The sequence below is a fragment of the Lipotes vexillifer genome, unplaced genomic scaffold (genome assembly GCF_000442215.2).
Source record: "Lipotes vexillifer unplaced genomic scaffold, Lipotes_vexillifer_v1.1 scaffold164, whole genome shotgun sequence".
NCBI classification, from domain to species: Eukaryota; Metazoa; Chordata; class Mammalia; order Artiodactyla; family Lipotidae; genus Lipotes; species Lipotes vexillifer.
Genome location: NW_006789313.1, coordinates 648,127 through 669,374, shown reverse-complemented (window position 1 = coordinate 669,374; position 21,248 = coordinate 648,127). Strand labels below are relative to the sequence as shown.

The following is a 21,248-nucleotide window of genomic DNA, read 5'->3' as shown; positions in this document are numbered from 1 at the left end:
TCATTCATGAATAGAAAAATTTTAATTTTTCACAGTGCTTTGGTGTACTATAAAAGCAGAATTATTAACACTGTAATTTGTTCGGATAGCATTTGGTAGGAAAATATATCAGAAATAATTAATTGTTTTCAAGATATGATAAGGCAGCTGTATCTACAGGGGGCAATCAAAAAGAATAGTAGTGGGCTATTGATTGCTTTTCAGAGAAAAAAATTCTGTTCCATTTCTAAATGTTAACAATTGTTAAGAGGAAAATTCCCACTTGGGAAGAAGGTTTTCCAGGTTGCTTCATTGCCAGGTGTTTGACATTGCATGGAGTCTTAGATGAATAAAGGCTTATGGCAGTCTTAGGGAATGCTGTCCTCAAGGGCCTCAGCTTTCTGCTATGAAAGCTTCTATTTTCAAAGTAGGCCAGTATCGGTGGGAATGTTCCAGTGGTCTCTGTGCTACTTCTGGTGAAGAGCAAAGTTTCCCCCCTCGAATCTGAGAGACCTACAGAAGAGGATGCCTACCTGCTAACAAAATAAATTTCAGAATGTTGCCAGTGAATGAACTGCATTTTCTACTGTTTATGGGATTTGACTATCATTTATCAATGGGAATAAACCTTGCCTCTTTTGGTCCCTTTTAACATACCTGCATGGTACAGATATGATTTATAATCATTCTAAAGTTTAAGAAAATCCAAATCATATGATAGTTTGCTTTGAGACCATCCATATTTTCCCCTTTCCCTTTTTCTGTCTCCTTGACCTAGCAGCAGGAAGCCTTTGTTTGAGGTGTTCATCTGGAACAACTTTTCCACACTTGTTTTCATGTTCTGTTAGATTACAGGGCAGCAGGCCTACCTTTGAAGCTCCTTTCTCTTTTGTTTCTTTGCTGTGCACTCCAGTAATTAACTTTGTCCTTCTTTTATTTGTTCCAGTCAATCGCAGGCCACTCTGCTGAGCATCTTCTCCCAGGAGTACCAGGTTAGAAGTTTTCTCCTTTGTGAGGGTTGACAGGTGCCTAATTGAATGATGAATGTCCCTTTATTTCTTTGTAATTGAACTGCCAGCTCTCTGATTGGGTTGGAGGATATTCTCCTTTCCACATCGAGCACCGCCTGCGTCTCAGTGGAGGCCTGCCAAGCCTACCCATCCATCTGTCTAATAACATCTAGCCTTTGCTTATTTGGTGGACCTGTAATAAATTATGCTAAACCATTATTATTCTGACAATAATAATTTCCCTGTGTTGCGTGGTTCCATGTGCTAAATGTTTGCTGACTTGCACTGTCAGTGCCGCTTTCCATTGCTGACAGAGATGATGATAAATGACCATTGCTGGAGTGGCAGAAGGCAAGAGAGGCAGAAAATGGAGTCATTTATCATGAGATGACAGGTGTCAGTCAAGTGGCAAGTCTCTATGGAATTACTTTTTGTAGTTTTCAAATAAGTTGTTTTTAAGCAATGTTCTTCCTGGTTAAAAATGGCAATTGGATTGTAAAACTAGAGTGTGGAGGACTTAGATGGAATTGAATTGAGGGAAAATTAATACAAAGGTTGAAACAGGGAGCAAGTTTTTCTTTGCCCTCTACAACCCTAAGCAAACTTAATTTAGATTCAATTACTATGACCCTGTTGGCTTTTACATATATACTGTACCTTGTGGTACAGTCTGGAGACATCCCAGCCACGCAATAGAGATTAAAATGCATAGGTTCATAGAGTAGAAGGGAAAAAAGATCTACCACCACCCAAATCCCCAAATTATTATTCGGCTTGCCCTTTATGTTAGACATTGGAATCAAGAAATGTGTCATTTTTGTTCTTGAACCTGATCTGTGACACAACATAAAAATCTTTTTTATTTTGTTTCAGAAACATATTAAGAGAACACATGCCAAACATCATACTTCGGAAGCGATTGAAAGTTATTACCAGAGGTATGACCTGCCTGCCCCACTAGAGGGTATCATAATACCTATTAATTGTAATAATAATTATGAATAAATTAGATTAATAAATTGATTTTCTATATAACATTCCAAGGCATCTTGTTTTAAGTCTCTTATTTAAGACTTCAAGTATATATTTTTTAATTTCTCAAATACTCTGTTATATGGATTTAAAGAATATGGTGAGACCATCTTAATTTACATGTGTGTGAAATCTTTACTATGTAAGAAATTGTTCCAGTATTAGAAAATCTCAGTTGGATGCTTGAAACTGTAAGCACATATCTTGGATAGATGCGTATGTTCATGCATACGTGTATCTACACGTATATGTTGAAAGTTCTCAAACCAATTTTATTTCTTATTTAAATCAGCAAGTTGAAAAGTATATTAGAAAATAAGATTAAATTTTGGTACAGTTGTATTTTGCATCGTCAGTATTGGGTTAGCCATTTTAGAAAGGCAAAAAAAGATATAAATCAAGTAAGGACATATGGAGACACATAATAATGTACAACTGTCAGATTTTAAGAGGGGTTTATATTTTAAAAGGAAAGTCTTGAGTATTGAATCAATAACATGATGTTCAGGAGATATTTTAATTTCAGCCTAATTTACTATAGTTCCCAACCTCTTGTTCTGAAACAAAAAGAATCTTTAAAATAGCTCCTTTTTTAAAAAATTAAAAATTTTTTGGCTTTGTAATATGAGTGAATAACTTATAATGGTAAATGGTTATGGTTTGCATTAGAAATTATTGATTGCTTTCTTAAATATTTTAAGGGCATACTGGAAAGGAAAACAGTCTGAAATATGCTCTTAAATTATTACACTTGAGATTGACAGAGCAATCTTTCTGTGGTGAGAGTGACACCACTGATTTTAGATGAATGATTTTTATGCACGAAAATTCTATGAATTAAATGAATATGCAAATAAAATATTGGTATTATGTTTCTGTAAAGTCTTTTTTTTTAAGAATTGAGTGTTTATTGAAAAGTTATTGAAGTTAGATTTTAAAAAAAGTATTCACTATGCCATAGTGGTAAAAGATATATTCTGTTTTGAGTAGAAGTGTCTGTTAAAGAAATATACATGCATACCCAAACACACACACACACACACACACACACACACACACACACACACACACTTTTATATCTAGGAGAGTTACTCCTTAAGAAGCCTTTGTAAAGTTTGAAGTGATTTGTTCAAAAGTCATAATCTCCTCAGTGAAATTAACATTTAAATTAAAGTCATCATCTAAATCATACATATAAAATTGATAAAGACCCATGAAGTGCTGTGAAGCCAACAACTGCTTTGGCAACCAGACTCTCCACCGAAAGACTGAAAAGTGGCTCACGTGTCAAAAAATACATTCTTATTTATAAAATTTATAGTCTTAGCCTTTCATATAAAAGTATGGTTCTATTCCAGATTTTAAGGCCCAGTTAACATCACCAGGGGAAAATAAAGCATTTCCTAGAAATTTGGAGATTTGCTAACAGGCCATGGGCTGCCCTCTAATGATCCTTTTTTTCATCGTAAAAAAGCCGTTTTAATTAGATGATTTCTAAGATCTCTAAATGCTGCTTTTAAAAAATTTACTTTCATTAAAAACTATATTTGAGGGGCTTCCCTGGTGGCGCAGTGGTTAAGAATCCACCTGCCAATGCAGTGCACACGGGTTCGAGCCCTGGTCTGGGAAGATCCCACATGCCACAGAGCAACTAAGCCCGTGCGCCACAACTACTGAGCCTGCACCCTAGAGCCCGCAAGCCACAACTACTGAGCCCACGTGCCGCAACCACTGAAGCCCACATGCCTAGAGGCCGTGCCCCACGACAAGAGAAGCCACCGCAATGAGAAGCCCACACACCACAACAAAGAGTAGTCCCTGCTCGCCACAACTAGAGAAAGTCCATGCGCGCAGCAGTGAAGACCCAACGCAGCCAAAAAATAAAATAAAATAATTAATTAATTTTTTTTTTTTTAAAGTATGTTTGATTTCTGAGGTATGAACATACTTTATTGGATTACCTGGTTAGTTTAGGCCAAAAACAAAGATCTTTAGGTATGGTTATTTGAACAGTTGATTGGATAATAATGAAAATATAGAAACATATTTGTATTTCTTTAAGTTTAGTTAAATGTGAGAACCTCAATTACTTTGAGGAGTCACGACATTTGAAACACAATCTTGAAGTTAGGCTGTAATGGACCGTCTAATAGGAAAGCAGTCCGTCTGGTTTCTTACTTTACCACCCCGATTCCTGACTTTTCTGCCCTGCACTTTGTGCTTGTAGACGGGCTGTGTTGTTACCTTTCAGATGATTTGACCTCACAGGTCTCTTGTTCTAAATGTGCAGGTTGAATGTCCCTGTATTCTCTGTGGTAAATTGGCCTTGAAAGGTTTTTGTTTCCCAGCTGATTAGAATAAAGGCAAAATTATATCAAACCATACTTAAGCAGTTTGACAATCTCAACAATGTCTTCCTTTCTTTTTCTTTTATAAAAGTAATACATGCCTATTGTGAAAATTAAGTGCATTTTTAATGGTATAAAAAAGAAATGAATGGATTGCCCATAATTGTGGCACCCATAGGTAACCACTGGTGTTTTTCATTCCAGTCTTTTGTCAATCCATTTTTACATAGATGAGGTCATCCTATATATGCAACTGTGAATTCTGAATTTGATACTTGGAAAAATACATGATATTATTTTGAAGAGAGCGTTTTGTAAACATCTTTATTTTATTACTTCATATGAAGGTATCATAATTTACTGAATTATTACTCTGTTGAACATATATGTTTCCAATATTCTGATATAAATAATACTGTGATACATATTTTGGTGCATAAGTCTTTGCATTTGAATTAGTTTCTTAATATTTCTGTAGATGGAATTACTGGTGTAAACAATAAGCATTTAATGATTTTATTATATGTTGTCAAATTACCATCTAGAAAGATAGTAACGGTTACATTTCTACTAGCAATATCAGAGAATTCCTGTGTCTCTGTATTCTTGCTAGCATTGAGATGTTCTCAATTCAGAACTTGAAGTCTGTATTAAAGACCATACAATCCACAGAGTGATTCCATCATGGTTAACTGAAACTTCAAAGTATCCAAACAACAGTAGAAAATGTTTTCCTAAGCTTTTGAATTACTGAGGAAATTTCCTCAGGTCTTCATGTTGTGTGTGTATAGATACAGCTTGTTCATGTTGAAAAGAACTCTCTATTCTTTCCCACTGTACTAATGGCATTTTAGTTCTAAACAGGAAACTTGCTTGGTAAAATTTATTTAGATTTATCTAGATCAGTGCACATGGGCATATATGTGCACACGCACACATACACAAACACACGCAAGTTGGTCAACTTTACAAGTTTCCTCATCAATAGCAAAGTTTAGAAATACTGTCTCTCATCTCCTCCCGTCTCTCAACACACACTGTTGGAGGGGCCAGCTTTATTAGCTTTGCAGAATCAGACCAGTTGGATTTTATTCAGATGTTCACATGGAAAAAAGGTTAGTTCAAATATGTTACTGATATCACATGATACAGATAGTTTCTAAAAATTCGAACCACTTTTTTGTTTAATTAGCACCATTTACTTTGCATTCACTGTGTCCCATCTACAATGCTAGGAACCAAGTATAAGAACCACAATACCTGTCCTCAGCTGCTCTGTTTAGTGGGAAAATAGTTGCATGCATGGAGATGGATTCCAGAGATTTTCGATATAGAATCAACAAAGGTGGTATTCAGATGTAAGCTTAGTGAAGAATTTTGGTAGATTTTTGAAGTTTTACCATTATAGTTATAAAAATATTAAGATTAAATAAGTCTGCCTTATATTTAAAATCAATATATATTATTTTTAATCTTAGATGCTAATAGATCTTTCACACTCAAAAAACGTCATAAAATGGACCTTCTGGGAAGATCTTTTAAGGATGGTTTCACCCACGAGATATACATTTATTAGTCCTCCTGTGGCAAAGCTGGAGGATGACATACAGTCTATGCAAAGTAATTTCAGTTTGCAAATAGGCATCAGGAAGGTAGCCCAGGTCACCTTAATGTAGTGTTCAGGATTACATTTTTATATCCCAGTTACAATTCACATCTTTGCTAAGGACCTGCTGGATGAAGGTTCAACATTGATTTGTGTAGCCCTACCCCAAGGAGAGAGAAACAACCCATTATAACTGTGTGAATAGTCTATGCTGTAAGTTTGCACGAGATGTTTTGAGGATGGAGAGAAGGGTAGCATTAGGAATTTCTGATTATGACCTTACTGAATGTTTTCTGTAATTATCATGCTCCTTTGATTGCATATCTAAAAATTTGAGTAAACCTGATCTGTCACTTGATATGGGGGACAGTTAAAGTTCCCAGAAAGGACAAATGCAACTTCAGATTAATTTTAACTTAATTTCTTTTCCTTAGCACTTCTGAAGTGTTATAAGGTATAGGTGGGAAACAAATTGGGGAATAAATACAGTTAGAAGCAGGTCTACCCTTTTCAGCATATGAGGACACCTCAGTAGGCTTTGGGAGATCAGCGGTCCATTTCAGAGATTTACTGCTTACCAGCTAGGGGAGCCCAGATGGGTTTCATCAGTACTCTGGAGTTTGGTTTCTTTATATGACCAACTGGGAAGAGTAATCAAGCTCATAATTAGGAATTTCCACTGTATTAAGTATGAAGATGCTTCAACTATTATATAGACTATACAGATATAGGAGGCTAATGTTGTCGTTTGACCAACTCCTGTTGCTTTAAACTTAATAGAAGTGTTCTATTAGTCATTAACAGGATTGTGATTGATGCAGCATTTATATGAAACCATATAATTCGGACTTAAAATGATAGTTTCCGGGCACAGGCAGTGATCTAGGGTCTAGCTGTTCTCTTTCATTCTTTCCAGATTAACCCCTGAGAAGAGGTTCTGCTCTGGTCTCACAAGAGCCTTTCCCAGTCCTCAGATAGCCCAGGTACATTCCTGACATTTGCACTTACTGTTCTCTTGCTGGGAATGTTCTTCCTCTCTTGGCTTGCTGCTTTCCTTCTTGTGGGTTTCTACTTCAGTGTCACTTCCTTAGAGAGGGGCTTCCTGACCAACCCATCTAATTTATATTATATTGTAGCATATGTCATTACTTTATATATGTATTTCTCTTTTTCTTCTCTGTCTCTTCACTGTTATTTAATCTCTGTGATGGCAGGAACCAAAGAAGTTTTGTTCCCTTCTGCTTCTTCAGAACCTGGAATAAGGCCTGACAACTAGTTAGCTCTCAAAAATATTTGTGGGATAAATGAATGTTAAGTAGAGAGTTGTAAAGATATACTATTATCAATATAGGCTTAAATAGCCTGACCCAGAATCAGAATGCTTAATGCATGTGCGCTCTGGTTAGTTGCTCCGACTTGATGAAACTCATTGTTCCTTGAGCAGACCTATCAGTGCAATGGAAGTTCTGTAAGTTGACATGAAGGTCTTAGCTGACCTATTTCCCAGGGATCTTTCTCTAAACCACACTTGTCTTGTTTGTTTTTATTTTTGTTTTGTTTTTCCCTTGCTCCTGAAATGAAAGTACTTATTTCCCAGTTAGATTCCTAAACAATTTATTCAAGAAAGGGCCAATAGATGAAAATGGATTTATTAGAACTTTGAAGTTATAATGATCCTGAGACTTTCCCCACCTTAAATAATTTGATTTTATTCCACTTCATTTATTGGAAATCATACATCTTTATAAGCATACCTGTGAAATAATGTAATTTAATTTAGTATTTGCTTCTGGCAGTTACAGGGAAGACCTCACCTGTTTACTTTGATTTTTACCATCAAACAAATGTTGCTAGTTTATTCAATCAAACAGTATACTATAGAGAAAATGTTCATACTTAATTTTATTTTCTTGCCTAAAATGGCTTTTTAAAATTATTTAATTACTCATTTATTAGAGAAAAAAATATGTATTCAATATTACAATATAATCACCTATTATAAAGCCAAGAACCGTGCTAGGCATAATAAATTGAATAAAATGAAATTCTTCCACTTTCATGAGGCTTTCAGCCTTACAGTCGGGATGGGTTTGAGGTGGACAAGTAACTCAGCAGATACAGTGTTCTGGGCTAAGTGATGGAGAGATGAACAAGGTGCTCCTGGATTGCACATGAGGGATACTTAATGTTCTCCCAGGTCATGGTGGATGAAAAAGGCGACATACAATCTGGATCAGGAGTTATCCAGGTGAAGGGCTGGAGTTGGGAACAGTGACTAGAGATGAGGCTGGCTGAAGAGAGTAGGTAGGAACCAGATTATGAAGATCCTTACGAGAATTTTTAAGTGGTTATAATTTAATCTTGAGATTTAATGTGGGGCTTTTGAAGTGTTTTAAGGAGGAGAATGGTATGTTCAGATTTTTGTTCTGAAACAAATCACTCTGGCTTCCATGTCTGGGATGAATTTGGGGAGTTTGTTTGTTTGTTTTGCAGGGTTAGGGGATGAGGAGAGCTGGAGGTTATGACAGAAATCCAGAGCAGATAAGATGATGGCTTGTATTACCTATTAAAGGTGTGCTGACCCACTGATGAAAAGTCTGTTCCGTTTTTTTCCTAATAAGGTGTCAACCAATGCTGTGAACTAAGAGTAAATAAAAAAGTGATATGCTTGCATGGATGCGTTTTTCAGGAGTAAACTTATTTCCTTCCCATGAGTGGCTGTGGTATAGATAAAGCCAGGGTGATAGGGATAGTTCTTTTCAAAATCACCTCTGTGTTCACTTTACATGTTAGGAGGTGAACACAAGGGAGACCTGTGTACTCAGACGTCCTGTCCCCAGCTTCAGTTAGTTAGTTGCCAGTGGTTTTGAGGTAAGTTGTTTTTGTTATTCTTTCCCCATCTGTGCTTTCCTATGACAGTAGCATACTTTAACTAGAGTTGAGCGTGGCATTTGCCCAGGAGAAACATGTACACACAGGGGATGCTGACAAGTCTATGCTGGCCTTTTCTTGTCACTGCATTACCACTTGGCTTTGTCTTGTCTAGGTATCTGAATGGAGTGGGGAAAAATGGAGCTGCCCCAGTACTCCTGGAGCTAGCCAATGAGGTAAAGTTATTGTTATTATTTTATTTAAACTTACATAAAACCTAAGGGCCCTATCTAGAGTAGCTTTGCTTAGAATTATAATTAACCTTAAAAAAAAAGAAAAAGATTTTGAAATGCAGAGCAGATAAAACATTTTATCTTAGATGCAGTAGACATTTAAATTGCTCCCTGGTCTCTTTGTACTTTTAATAATTGGACCAAGAACTTCATATATTAATAAATCAGTTAACATAATTAGTCTACTTCTTTTAAAGCACATGTGTAAACAGCTTCTTGGTTTCTTATTTTGTGGGAAATTTCAACCAAACAGCTCAGGACATGCTCTTCTTTAGATGTGTTGTTTTAATTTAGTGTGAGACATACCTGTGTCAAGTACAGAGATGTATGCCAAGAAAATCTATGCTGTCATAAAAGTGAAGAGAGAAATTGTGTACCTAAAGATGTAACATTTACTTGATTCATTTGTTGTTGTTGGCAAACTTTTATTATAATAAAAGATACATGCCTTCTAGAAAAGCCTTTCTTTATATGAAGAAGCATACTCTTCTTATTAACACCAAGCATGAAGTGATTTGTTGAACTTATCTGTTAACTCTTATCTGCTTCTGTTTGGGGAAACAAATAATAGTCTTACATTTAAAAAAGGAAACCCCAAAGACTTCCCATGAATGAAGAAGCTGTTAAAAAGTTCATAATAGTTGCAAAGAGCATACAGAAAAAATAAAATATTTAATTCCTAAACTTTAAAATATCCACTGTAATAAGAGCAATACAATATTTAGTCTGACTTGGAACTGCTTATGCAAACCTCATAGGGATGGAATGAAATGTACGCTATTTTTGTGTTGCATTATAATGGAAAACATAGAAGCAAGGCAGAAAATGTGTGTTTGCATTAAAGATGACTAGGTGCTGTGAGCATTAAGTGTTGCAGTAGCAGCGAGTTCTCCATGTTATATTAGCAAGGAAGGATGGCTTCTCTCACAGCTTCTGTCTGCTGTGCACCACTACAGTCAGCCAATGAGTAATTACCTATAAGTTACTAGGAGGTTTTAACAGTCTAGGCAATGTCTACACAATCTGATGGGATAGTTAACATATAGAATGAATTTCTCTCCTCCTCCTAGCAAAACATCTATTGATATTTTATTCTTTTTTTTTTTAATTTCTAGAGCAAGGTGGTTTTTAAATGTCTCCAGACTTCATTATTAGTCGATTCTATTAGCAACTTGAAGTATCTGAGCTATAACTAATTCAGAATTTAGTGATTGTCCTTTATGGAGTGTGATGCAAATGTGATAGCCATTTTTATAGATGATATTGGTGGCATAAGTTTTATATAGTAGCAATTTATATTCATTTGAATTTTTAATGGATATTTCTGTTGAGCTTAGCTTATTTAGCTGACCTCAACTTCCATCCTCTGGTAATATGGAAAATTTTAACCCACTGACACATTTTCTCCTATATCAATAAACCTGTTATTTACCATGAATATATAGTAGTGTTCAATCAAAGAAAAGAAATAGTTATTTAAAGATGTTTTCTCTGCTTTGGCTGCAGATTAGTACAGAGATAATAGCACTTTCTAAGAGATTGCTAATGCATTAGGGAAATTTGGGAACGACTGGTACCAGATTATGGCTTCTAAACAACCAAGCTGCCATTTTTATATGATAGTTAATACCTAAATGACATATGCTTGCATCTGGTGACAATTGATGTGATGGTAATGCTTTATGAGTCACTATATATTTAATCAGTGAAAACTGTAAAAATTGATGAGAAATATATAACTGATATATTACAGTGTGTAGCAGCTCTCTTAAATAAGAACAAATTTGATTTGGAGGGTAGGGACTCTGTGTGGTCGTCATTGATTTATAAATATCTTAATACTAATTTTCCTATTTCAAGGCTAAAAATGAACATTTTAGGAAATCTTGCTTTGTTAGTAATAATAAGATCAGTCATTCTGTTCTCTCCACACAAATATTTTCAAGTGAGATTTGAAGCACTATGAATTTTACTTACATGCTAAATTCTGACATGAAGCATCATGGCCCTATTTCAGAGAAAGATGGACACATGATTAATATGAAAATTAGGGAGATGCAAGTACCTGAACTAATAAGGTAGTCCTTATTCAGGCTGGGCTACCTTCAGTAATTTCACCATTTTTCATGTGTCAGCTCTGATGTGGGTTACCAGGAATAAGCAGCTTCGTGGAAAGCATTTCTTTCTACTTGGGGAATTTAAGGGCATCCGAATACATACATATTTGAAAAAACTGTTCATACAAATGAAGCCAGCCTTTTTGTCTAGTTACTAAATCAAGATAAAATTTTGGTATGAGTACAGGACTTGAAAACCTGTCAAGAAAAAATCATGGTGATAATATATGAGGAACATTTGCTGTCTTACACCTAAGATAAAAGACTTGTTTTAAGGGAGCATTATTACTCCAGAAAAACACACACCTATTTGTTGGTGAAATTAAATCAGTGGTTAATAAGGGAACTGAGAACCAAAAAGAAGACAGTAGGTTTCCAAAAGAGTAGATGCATTTTTAATTAAAATGACTGTTAGATTGAGTATTGCCTATTTTCTGTTTGAGCTTTTATAAAAAAGTTACCTCCCTGGCTTCTGTACTAGCCTAAGTAACATTTCAGATAAACCTAAGGATGGTGATCTTACAGTGCAGGTATTATTATTATTGTTTTTATTATTAATATCTCCGTAATCTAGCTATTTTATTCTATTAAACAAGATATTTTATATGTAAGGACCTTACCAAAATTTCAGTCAAGTCTTTAAAGATAAAAAAACTAAAATCAGTAAAATCCATATTCTTAACGGCTAAGGACGTTTAATTTCGTTTCTGAAAACAGTCGCTAACAAGAGGGATATTTATTTGAAGTTGCATTCAAAACAATGTAAATATAGACAGTTGGAAAGAAAAAAGGATAGTTAGAATAAAAAAATAATATTGGCCTGTCAATGGAAAAAATTGAGAAAAGCCCATTTTACAGTTTTAGATGAATATGTACTATTTTTAAGTTGTTCCATTCTTTTTCTCCAATATTATATTCAACAATTTGCCCTATTTATTCTTTTCAGCAGCATGGATCATACTTGTTATAATTTTATTATGATAGAAGCCACCAAGAGTAGGAAAGATTTTAATGAATGATGCTTGTTGTGGTTGATTAAAATTGACTTCATCTTCAGTATTGACAAAATATTGGAATATCAACTGCTTGCACAACTTGACAGTTTTAATTTTCTATTTCTGTTTTGTGAAGGTGGACTACGCACCCTCATTAATGGCTCGGATTATACTGGAAAGGTTTCTACAGGAGCACGAGGAAGCTCCACGTGAGTTACCTTTCTTCTAATAGTACTCTTTTCCTCCCTTCCCCCAATTTAAAAATAATTTACACAGCATTTCAAGTCACTTAATGAGAGCCAGATTCCAAAACGGCTATCATGAGCAGTTAATGACAATTAAATGCAATATAAAGGACCACCCGCAACTTAAATACTCTTCAGAATAATGCTTTCTTCTTTGTCTAAATTCTACATTCACCTCTCCATTCAGCAAAATAGACAATGTGTATCAAACTCAAAAATTGATTCATCTTTCATATATAGAACAAGATACATCATTTAAAAAACCACTGTCAGGGAACTGGCTCTAAAAGAAACATTCATCCTTTTTATTTTAATTCAGCAAGACTGGAGAAATACTACTTCCAAATGCAAAAGTGAATTTCACTGGTCTTCGTACAAGAAAATAAAAAATAAAAAAAGTAAAGAATAGAGCTACAAGGGGAGGTTCAAGCCTAAATTAATTTGCCACTGAAAAAATACATTTTGTTATTTTCTCTGTGTCAACTGCATGATTAAAACCGGCTGTTAAGTGAGCTCTGGGGATGTGCTCGTAAAAGATTTATGAGTAATATTCAATGTGATATTCAAAGTGAGTCATGAATATCAGGATAATTGCTCTCAGTGCTGGCTCTTTTACTAGGCAGGAGTTTGTCAACTGCCCCATAAATATTTGCCTAGTCTCATGTAAAAAAGACAATTTCATCTTCTGCATTTTTATTACCTAGTGTAATGTTTACCTTTGGAGCTTAGCTGTGGTAGAATAGGTAAAGAGCTTTGGAATATGCTTTATGCATATAATCTTCCCTGTTTGAAAGTAGAAGATAATACCTACTAAAATATCATTCAGTAGTACATGTTGGATTTTTATTTTTTTATTTTTTGTCAGGGACTTCTCCTTTGATTTTTCTTTGAATCTGCAGTTATCAGTGACTGGTGGCCCAGTTACCTTGTGAAGGTTTCATTTGAATGAATTAAGTACTTCCCCTAAAAATTCAATATCATTTCAATAGATGTAGCCTCTAAAGTAACCTGCAGTGATGCTTCATGAGGAAATCACATGATGTCAGAATGGTATGGTTTCGATTTAATCAAGAAAGAGATTAAAGTGGATGTGTGTTATTTTCAACTTCGCCGCAGCACCGCCATTTGTCAAAGTCAACCTTCTGATTGCTTTGGACCTACTGCTATCCAGGTCTTGTCAAAATAGTAGTCAGCATAGTCAGAAGCAGGTAGACCAGCCTATGAAGAACAGTAGCCCACACAGTAAAACAGAATTCATTGACTTGTGAATTATGAAGTTAATAGGTTGATCATAAATTTTGTAGCCGTTAATTTATCTTTATAACACTAGCACATCTTCAGTACGTTCTTCTTTTTATTTTGTACCATTTTACATAGTAGAGTTAAATAGTACTGAATATAATTTTGGTGTATACTGTACATCAGAATTCCTATAATTCCAATGCTAGGATTAAATGTTTTGCATGAATACACTGGAGAAGGGCATGAGCATTTTTAGAAACATATCAAGGAAAGGGTATTTCAAGAATGTGGCTTCTTGGAAAGGAAGCAGATGTAAATATTGTATGCTTGAATTACACTATGATTATGTATAATCAAATAACTGTATTTTGAGGCTTTTTCTTTTAAAATTGGTTGGGTTAATGGCTATTTTACTGTGAGTTGTTACAGAGTCAGATTTTTTTTTTCCTTTAAGTAAAATCGTGACAGATATTTCATGTTATTTTTAATCATCATACTAGGCTATTGTGAAGCCACCTTTTTAACTCCATACTTGCCAATAGGCTGACGGCCTGTCAAAAAAGCTATTTAAATATTCTTCTGGACAGAAAATCATTTTTTAAATCTTTTTATGATTAATGACAAACCATTATGAGAGGTTTATCATTTTAAAAAGTAACAAAAAACGTTAAAATTATTGCCAGATTGTAGAATTCATTCAGTTTGCTGATGACGCTGGGTTGTCTTGCTTTCTTTTCTTTGTCTTTCTCATCCCTCTTCCTTCCTTTCTTCCTTTTTTTTCCCCCCCTTAAAGTAAAGAGCTTTAAGATGCTGTGGCTTATATTCTGACACTTTCTTCCCCTTCACGGCAGCGACCTGGCTGGCCTTTGGCAATGAAATTCAATGCACATGGCTCCACAGTCAAATCATCAAATTTCCCTGTGTGTATATTAGAGTTTTGTACTGTGTTTCCATTACGAAACAATGCGGGGATAATTGTCTTTGGTAGCAATTAGCTAACAGGTTTGTTCAGTGCTGTTGGCACAGACATCCGTCATCCCCTTCCCTGAGCACACTTTTTGTCTAGTGTGGACTACGGGGATCAATAGAATTCTATATAGGGGAAATCACCTCGGCTTTAATGAGCTGCAAGTCTCAGTCAGTCTTGGTTTGTATTTTTAATTTTTTCCTCTTAAAATTAGAAATCAGGGGAAAAAAATCCTATTCCTTTGAGAGTGGAGAGTACTGTGTACATACTGTTGCTTCCACTGGATCAAAGCTCGGTTTTAAATTGTTTTTTCCTTCTATAAAGAAGTATAGTTAATAGAATGGGACACATAAGTAGTGTGATTTCAGTAACATATTTTAAAAATATCTACTCTTAAGGAGTGCTGTTGGGATTTTTGTGGGATAATTTTTAGAGTATGATATGTATATTCTGCTCAGCATCTCAGTAGTTAAAAAGAGACCTGAGTGGCACTTTGATAACAAACAGTTTCATAGTACTAATTTTGTGGTTGCCCCTGGTTAAGTCATGTTTTACAGTCTTTTAGGATACTTTGATGTTGTACTGTTGCTTACCCTCCCAACAAAACTAACATATTGATAGGATAGGTATTATGGAGACTGAGTTCCAGAAAGGATAAGTGACTTGGCCATGATCCTATAGTTATTACTACATAAAGCTGACCCTAGAGCCCAGATTCCAAAATACCATTGTTCAATTATATTGAATTGAGTCGTTTTTCTTCCTTCCAACTTAGTGTAGTGAAATTTACTAACGTTGTACCATTTTCTTTTCCCTCTAAAATCCTTATGGACCCTAAAGTCAGTTTGTTCGGAGGGAGAATAGTAGTAAGCATTTCTTCGGTTTTCTGTGGCCTCCAAATAGCCCAGGTGAGGCAAAGGAGGCCAATTTACAGGTGAGGAAACAGACTCTGCAGAGTTTGTAAACAGAACTGGCAGTAAAGTGCGTGGTGGTCTATGGTGGTGCCGGTACCTGAATCCAAGACTTCCTGCTCCTAGTCAACTGCTCCTTTTACTGCATTAGGGTGAATGAAGTAGCAGTTAGGATAATTTTGGGGGAAATGCTGTCAGAATAGGATTGCAGGTTTTCCTGTCACAGTGCAGACCTGAGCAAAAGCAGGAGATGAAGCACTCTTTACTCTCATGCCATCATGTCGAGTGATTGAGCCCTACCCCATTCAGTAGTCTTTCTTCCTAGCATGGGATATTACCAACAGCATTTTTTTTTTTTTTTTTTTTTTGCGGTACACGGGCCTCTCACTGCTGCGGCCTCTGCCGCCGCGGAGCACGGGCTCCGGACGCGCAGGCTCAGTGGCCATGGCTCATGGGCCCAGCCGCTCCGCGCGGCATGTGGGATCTTCCCGGATCGGGGCACGAACCCGTGTCCCCTGCATCGGCATGTGGACTCTCAACCACTGCGCCACCAGGGATGCCCCCAACAGCATTTTAATTAATAACGAGCAGTGGGTAGACTACATTTTGGGCTGGTTTCTTGAAAATGAAAGCCCTTATATTTTGAACAAATCCTGTAAATATCAACGTACATTTTTTTCCTGTTTTGTATCATGTTTTTAATTACACCAACAGACAGTAAAATTGGAAAGTGATGACCAGTTATAGACTGAATCACTAAAAAAAGCCTGAATTTTAATTCCATGTTTTATAATCTATTCCTGGGGTCTCACCTTCCCATCTTAACTTGTTCAGGAAGGCTAGAGATTGTCTTTTTTTGTAATTGTTCAGTGCTCCCCAATTTTAGTGGATGTCCTGCTCCATGTTAAGTCTCAAGTATTAAATGTGTGCACGAGTGAATGAGTGAGTGTCACACTAAGCACGGTGACTTTCTCCTAAGAGTCATACTACAGATAACCCTGTTTATGGAGATTTTCTTGAGTGGAGTAGATATGGAAATGGAAATATCCTTAAACAGGAGAAGATTATCTAAATGTTTACAGTTCTTCCATGAAAATCTTCCATGTAAAAGCTCTTTTTAATAGGGAGACTCGCATTATAATAAAATTGTGAGCATATTGACGGTTCTTGAGTCTGAATATAAGGCAAATTAAAGTTTCTGAAGAACCTTTGGGAAAATACCTCCGTTCACATTAGAAACTGATGGTTTTGTTTACTTCCTGAAGATTTTATACAACTTTTCTTAGCTTTCTTACATATAGCAGTATATCCTCCCTGCTTTCGGATATCCCACCATTAATAGGAATATCCTTTTAAAATAAACAATACAGTTGAATGAATTTGCAGTGAGGATGAATGTTTTGTAGAATTCCAGTTTACTCTCTTGGTTTTCCTAAGGGGATGTGCTCTTCTACCTAATATGCGTGTAATTACCCCTCCCCCCAACTGAAATAGTTTTCTCCAGTAGAATTATTAATTTTTGTTCTTAATTTCATTAAGGTCATTAAAAAAACAAACTGGTTTAGAGCTTTGGGTAGTGTGCCAGGCCATCAGTACACAGTATACTCATCTTTAAAGCTCTAACTTTAATAGAAGAAAGTGTAAAAAAAGCATTCCGTACGTATTTGGATCTAAGTAGACTTTGAGTGGTCCCTTACTAACAATACTGGAATATTGATTTCTTTGGAATTCATGTTCTTCATTTTTCTGCAGTATGTCAAGAGCTATTTGAGTGCTGACTATGTTCTGGGCACTACGTTAGTTGCTATAGCAGGTGGAAAGAGACATAAAACTCATAGCCTTTCCATCAAAGAATTCTCAGCTTAGTGGGATGTATGAAGCATGCACATAATAATTATCATTCTACGTGTGCTTTTAGAGGCAAAAACATGCTGGAAGGAGTCAATGGAAAGATATGTTCTGGTTTGTAGAATTAAAGAGGCTTTATGGACTGGGGGAGTATAGCTGCAGGGGAAGATAACTAAAGACAGAGAGCTGTGTGAAGCAAGTATGAGGTCTGCTTAAGAAGAATCCAGTCACTAGCTGAAAGCTTGTGTGTACAGTCTTGGTGGGAATTAAAGCTGGACAGATTCAGTTAGAAACATATAATGGAAGATACTGAATTTGAGACCTAGGAGTTTATATTTAAGTTATCAGGCAATGGAAAGGCATTGATGGTTCTAAATAGCAGGGTGCCAGGATCAGAGTTTTCGGTTTTTTATGGCAGTGCTTTTCAACAAGACAGAGGTGAAAGATATCATTTGGACCAGGTGGTAACTAGGATTCCCAGCACTTTTCTGTAACTCCCCTTCCACTCTTCCACTCAAGAAAATATATTGGAATACCTTGACAAAGAGTAATATTACTATATAAATATGTAAATCAACTTTCATTTATTAAAAAAATACATTTACTTTATTAGTTATAAATTACTTGCAGCACACTTTATAATTGATCATGACAGAGAACTGTGTATTGTGACAGCAGTCAAGAATGAAGGTTGAGGGCTTCCCTGGTGGCGCAGTGGTTGAGAGTCCGCCTGCCGATGCAGGGGACACGGGTTCGTGCCCCGGTTCGGGAAGATCCCCCATGCCGCGGAGCGGCTGGGCCCTTGAGCCATGGCCGCTGAGCCCGCGCATCCGGAGCCTGTGCTCCGCAACGGGAGAGGCCACAGCAGTGAGAGGCCCGCGTACTGCAAAAAAAAGAACGAAGGTTGATTCTTTTTCTCTCAAAAGATGAAATGCTTTAGATTGTGCCTGGGTTGTTTTCTCCCATTTAGTTTTAAAGCCTCGGATGCCAATTTTTGCCTCAATATTTAGAGTTCCTTTGAGCCTAATTAATTCATTCTTTCTACAAAAGAACTTCTGAACCTCAAATCTGCTTTTTCTTCTATAGTTGAAGTGCCCCATAATCCCGTTTTCCATGAGTAGCTAATGTCTTGTCTCCCACTGTATTTCTGCCACCCTATCTAGTGGCTTAGATCTCTTTTCAGTTTTGATCCTTTTTCATGTCTTTATTTAGTTATTACCCGCTTAAGGCAATTCAGGTAAGCAATAATAATAATATCTGATAGTCACATAGCACATACTATATATGCCAGGTACTTTCTAAAAGTTTACTTAATATTGGGGTATTTAATCCTCAGAACAACTATATGAGACAAGTGGTAGTATTATTCCCATTTCCAGATGACAAAACCGAGGCACAGAGATCTTGAGTGTCTTGCCCCAGGTTAAACAGTAATTAGTGACAATATGATTTCAGAGCTCAAGCTCTTAATGATTATGCTAAACTGCCTCCCTTGGAGAAAGTATTTTGTCACAGAACTCTGTGTTGTGAAACTTGTATAGCTAAATAGTTTTTCACATGAGTCGGAAAACTTTGAAGTCAACACTGAAGTTCACAAATGTTATAGCCTGGGCATAAACTCATCAAATTTCCCAGTTTATCCAAAAAGAGGTCTTATTTTTTCTGTAAATCTCAGACTTTTAAGTGCCTGTGTAATTCATTTACTTATGTCATATAGCACTATATGTCTTTATAAAAAGGAGTTTTAACATATAAGTGCTTAACCTTTACTTCTTAATGATGAGCTTTTAAATTGTTATTGTGCTGACATAATTAGGTGTAACACCCAAAATGCTTTGTGTGTATAGCTATAAAAAGAAAGTAATGTGATCTAGGACTGACAGTAAAGCAGTATCTAGGAAAAAATCCTATGGAAGGTTGAAATTGAATGTGGTAACTGCAATTATCTAAAAGGAAGTCTATTACCTTATGATAAAACTGTCAAAATAATGATTGGGTACTCCCACAAATTGTGCAGAGAATCAATAAAACCAATATTACGTCACGGTTTGAGAATTTAGGAATTCCACTTTCTCCTAATTCATGAGAGAATGCTAATATATTTAAGAATGAGATAATTGTACGGTGTTTTTTTCTTTTTTTTTTTTCCCTGCTTCATTTTGTAAGCAGCCCTTATTAGAGTAAATATTTTTGCCTGAGTAGCTTGATGAACAGTGTTCTTGGAAAATCTGAATAGTATTTATTCATTAACCAGATAAAAATGTACAGACAGTATGAGCTATTTCCTTTTTGCCTTGCAAGGACATAAAATGCAACATTGTGAGTAGATCTCCTTTGTTGATGGCAGATAACTTCTGCTTCGTTCAGGGCCCGTGCATTGACCTTTGGGATCATAGTCAATCTGTGATGTCATTGTATATGAGCTAACCTTTGTATTTTAATGGGGATTATCAAATTATTCTTGCTAAAACTCAATTGTGTAGATTGGTAAATGATTTATCTTCTTCACTAAGCCACCTAACCTCCAAATTTTAATTTTCGTCTTCAGCCTAAGACATTTTATATAACTTATACAGGAATGAGTTTTGGTGGACTGTTTTCCTTGTCTTGGTCCGTTCCCTGGTCTCACATTCATAAATATTTGTTGACTTGAAATACATATTTTGTTGATAATGTACCTACCATTTACTTGTTGAGTAAGTAACACAGGAGTATGGGGCATTTCAACTCTAGGACTGAGAGGAAATTTCGGAATTTTACAGGTAAATCCTAAAGCATTGGAATAGAACTTTATTCTTTAAAAAAAAAGTTTTAATATGTTTTATTTGACATAGATAAGGCACATGTTATTTTACAGTTTTATAAATGATAAACAGTGCTCAGGATAAATGACCAGCCTAGTCTATAGCTAGAGAGGGCAAGAGTTGGGGCTTGAACCCAGATCATCCAGGCCTACCTGCTCCTCTGCTTACCCTCACTGTGTGTCTGAATGCCCAAAGGAATGAACAAAAGCAGCGAGCAAGGGAAGGGACCTAGGTCTTTTGATTTCAGAGTCATCTTCTTTCCATTATTTAATGAATGTGAATTAATAGCATTGTTTAGAATATTAGCCAAGTGCTTAGCTTCTCTTAATGTCAGAGAAGTTTACCTCTTTTCTACCTAAATCTTATCTGTTACAGTTTGTGTATATTTCCACTTGTTGAGTTGGAATCCCAGTTTAATCCTATACTAGCTGTCACCTTGATTAACTTCTGTGGGAGCCGTGGTTTGCTCTTCTTTAAAACTGGATAACAACATCTGTCTTTAAAGGTTATACAGATTAAGGGTGATTTTGTAAAGTACGTAGCATGCTGCTTGGCACATAGTACCACTCAAACGATAGTGACTTTTGTAGTAATAGACAGTGATATTCCAATACTTACTTGAAACATAGGAAGGAATTAATTTACCCTTCATCTTCTTTAAGTACTCTTGAAATTCCAATTCTCTGATCATTGTGGAGATCCTGAAACCTCTTGAAATACTTTCTGTGATGTTCTTTATGGGGAGAAATTCATTATTGTCTTATCAAAGCTGCATAGAATGGGAGGATGAACTCCCATCTCTTGAATTCTCTTACTAATTAACTTTATCTTGTAATAATAAAACAGCATATGGATGGTCTATCTATCTATGTACTATGGAAATTTAAAATCTTTTTTTTTCTGCCATAATCATTCATAATTATACCTCCTCACACCTCAGGAATTCTTTTAGCCGACAATCTTTCAAAAGCGACGGAGTT

General features: G+C 35.9%; 1 protein-coding gene across 1 annotated transcript in view; it reads left to right on the top strand.

Annotated features, from left to right (window-relative positions):
• Positions 1-21,248, top strand: part of CDIN1 (CDAN1 interacting nuclease 1) — a 217,189-nt gene that overhangs the window by 58,279 nt on the left and 137,662 nt on the right. Inside the window, exons 2-5 of the mRNA XM_007462504.1 lie at positions 926-971; positions 1,863-1,927; positions 9,022-9,082; positions 12,388-12,460. Coding sequence (XP_007462566.1) covers positions 926-971; positions 1,863-1,927; positions 9,022-9,082; positions 12,388-12,460 — 245 coding nt within the window. The remainder of the gene's footprint in view (positions 1-925; positions 972-1,862; positions 1,928-9,021; positions 9,083-12,387; positions 12,461-21,248) is intronic.